The sequence below is a fragment of the Austrofundulus limnaeus genome, unplaced genomic scaffold, assembly GCF_001266775.1.
Source record: "Austrofundulus limnaeus strain Quisiro unplaced genomic scaffold, Austrofundulus_limnaeus-1.0 Scaffold464, whole genome shotgun sequence".
Taxonomy (NCBI): domain Eukaryota; kingdom Metazoa; phylum Chordata; class Actinopteri; order Cyprinodontiformes; family Rivulidae; genus Austrofundulus; species Austrofundulus limnaeus.
In genome coordinates, this window is record NW_013952866.1 from 6,375 (window position 1) to 8,704 (window position 2,330).

General features: G+C 39.9%; 1 protein-coding gene across 1 annotated transcript in view; it reads left to right on the forward strand.

Annotated features, from left to right (window-relative positions):
• Positions 1-343: 343 nt before the first annotated feature.
• Positions 344-2,330, forward strand: part of LOC106529755 (endonuclease/exonuclease/phosphatase family domain-containing protein 1) — a gene marked incomplete at its 5' end in the record, with an annotated part of 6,318 nt that continues 4,331 nt past the window's right edge. Inside the window, 1 exon segment of the mRNA XM_014025252.1 lies at positions 344-470. Within this exon segment, the coding sequence (XP_013880706.1) occupies positions 344-470 (127 nt within the window).

The following is a 2,330-nucleotide window of genomic DNA, read 5'->3' on the forward strand; positions in this document are numbered from 1 at the left end:
CCTTGATAAAACACAGTGGACCAACACCAGCAGCTGACATGGCACCCCAGACCATCATTGACTGACATCTCTTCTTGTTGTGCAGCGTTTTCTGCCACACTTTTTCCTTCCCATAGAGTGCTGTATCAAGGCACCTCAGTGGGAAGTCTGTCGACCCCAACTTTGGGAACGACTGTTTTAAACAATCAGAATCAGAAACACTTTATTGCCATTGTCAGTAAGTTACAGYCTAAGGAAAAAACCAAAGGAAAAAAACCAAAATGACACATCTAATTATAACTCTTCCACAACAACCTGTTGAAGTGATGGTTCACAAACTAAAATGCTTGACTTTTCCCTGCAGGTTGGTTCAGTTGAGCTGACGATGGTGAATGTTCATCTGTGTAGCGCAGCATCAGTGGGAGAGGTCTTCAGTCCAGATGAAGCCAGATGTCAGCGACTTCCCTCCAGCATCCTGGAAACACTTAAAGGTCAGTCTGTCAGGTGAATGTAGGAAAATGAAGGTTTTCTTTCTGAGTGTTTGTGGCCAACTGATCAGACATTTTGTTTTTCATGCAGACAACAGACCAGCTTCATTTATAAAGCAGCCATACAGCCAAAGTGTGGACAGTTGTAAAACTGTTTTCTAGGCCACGCACATTATTTGGTTGTCCACCTCCACCCACTGTGTACCTGAGGTGTGAACAGAATCAGTCATTTCTCCTCCTGAACTCTGAGCTGTGCCACCTGCTTCGGATATTATCATCCATTAAATGGACTTTATTAGCCGTTATCAGTCCCATAGAATGGCTTTAGACTGTCGGCTGGTTAGTATGAGGCATAAAGCCACTAGGGTTAATTTTAGAGAAAATTACATGGGCTACGATAAAGTAGATCGGACTCCGGCGGTAGCAGAATGTTGCATTCCAACGTATATGGCACTGGTAACACACTAGGGGGCACTGTCGGCACAGTCTGAAGCCATTCTATGGGACTGATAACTGCTAATAATGTCCATTTAATGGATGATAACATCCGAACCGGCTGGCTGTGCTTTGGTCTGTTTTCAGTTTCACAAAACAATTTGGGAGAGCTCACAGACAGAGTAAAAATAGGTTAAGGTCAATCATATGTTAAAGCAGGGCTATTCAACTGGCGGGCCCTGGGCTGGAAGTGACCAAAGTTCGACCCGCCAATTGGTTCATTCAACTATTAAGCTCAAAGCTTTCTGCTTTAATTACTCTAAGATCTTTTAAAGTGTTAAAAGTAGACATGTTTGGGATCTACAGAAACATCAGAATCTTGGCTACAAGCTGGTAAAAACATTTCTATGCACACTAAAGACAGTTAAAATTACAAGCAGTTGAAGATAAAACTATGAAAGCGAAAATAAAATTGGTTTAAAAATTTGGCAAGTCAGAGATGTTAAAATAATATTTGTGGTAAATAGGAGGCATAATGTGTTATTTTTGTTTTTGATATTGTTTAATTATCATTACTTTTATAGAGTTCTGTATGTTGTACTCATGATTAAATACAACAAAATAAACTATTTCAAAGGTAACAGATCTTTGTAATTTTTGGTTTATTTACATAATGATTTTGACTGCTGGATGTTCGGCCCCTCAGCTATTGACCTGCAATAACTGTGGCCTCGGAGCAGTTTAGTTGAATAGCCCTGAGTTAAAGGATAACAAAGATGAACTAGACTAGTTCCTGGAGAAACTATGAGAAGTCTTTCCATGTTCTGTCCAATTAAAATAAAGATTTGAATTCACTGTTTGTTGGAGATCACTGTGAACTACTACCTTCCCAAATTTGAGCCAAATATATGTCTTAAAATGGCTAAGTTATGGTCAATTTTACATTTTAGCTATGGAGGCCATCTTGGATTTTTGATTTGGCTTCAGTAGGTGATGGAAAACCTTCTTAGCTACCAACATACCAAATGTTAGCTAAAATTGTTTTAAAATGGCAGTTATTTCAGTATCAAATTACCTCTGGTGGTCATTTAGAATTTTATTTAGCCTTCACAATTTGCCAAAGCTTGTTTTTGTTCCTCTTTCCCTGTTTGTGTTGGTATCATTGGGGCCCTGATTCACACCTTTTGCTCACAGGGGGCGGAGTCATACTTGCAATAACGGCGTTGTTGGAGGACAACTGGACACGAAGGCCTCCACCTCTGTTTAATGGTGGATAGTTTTTCTTCACAAAGATGACTTCCTTTACTCCTCTCTCTGTTCATCCCAAAGATCCAGTTCCTAGGCAAAAACAGAGTAATATAGTGTATGCTGTTAAGTGTCAGGTGGACTGTGATCAGTCATACATTGGGGAAACAAAACAGCCACTGT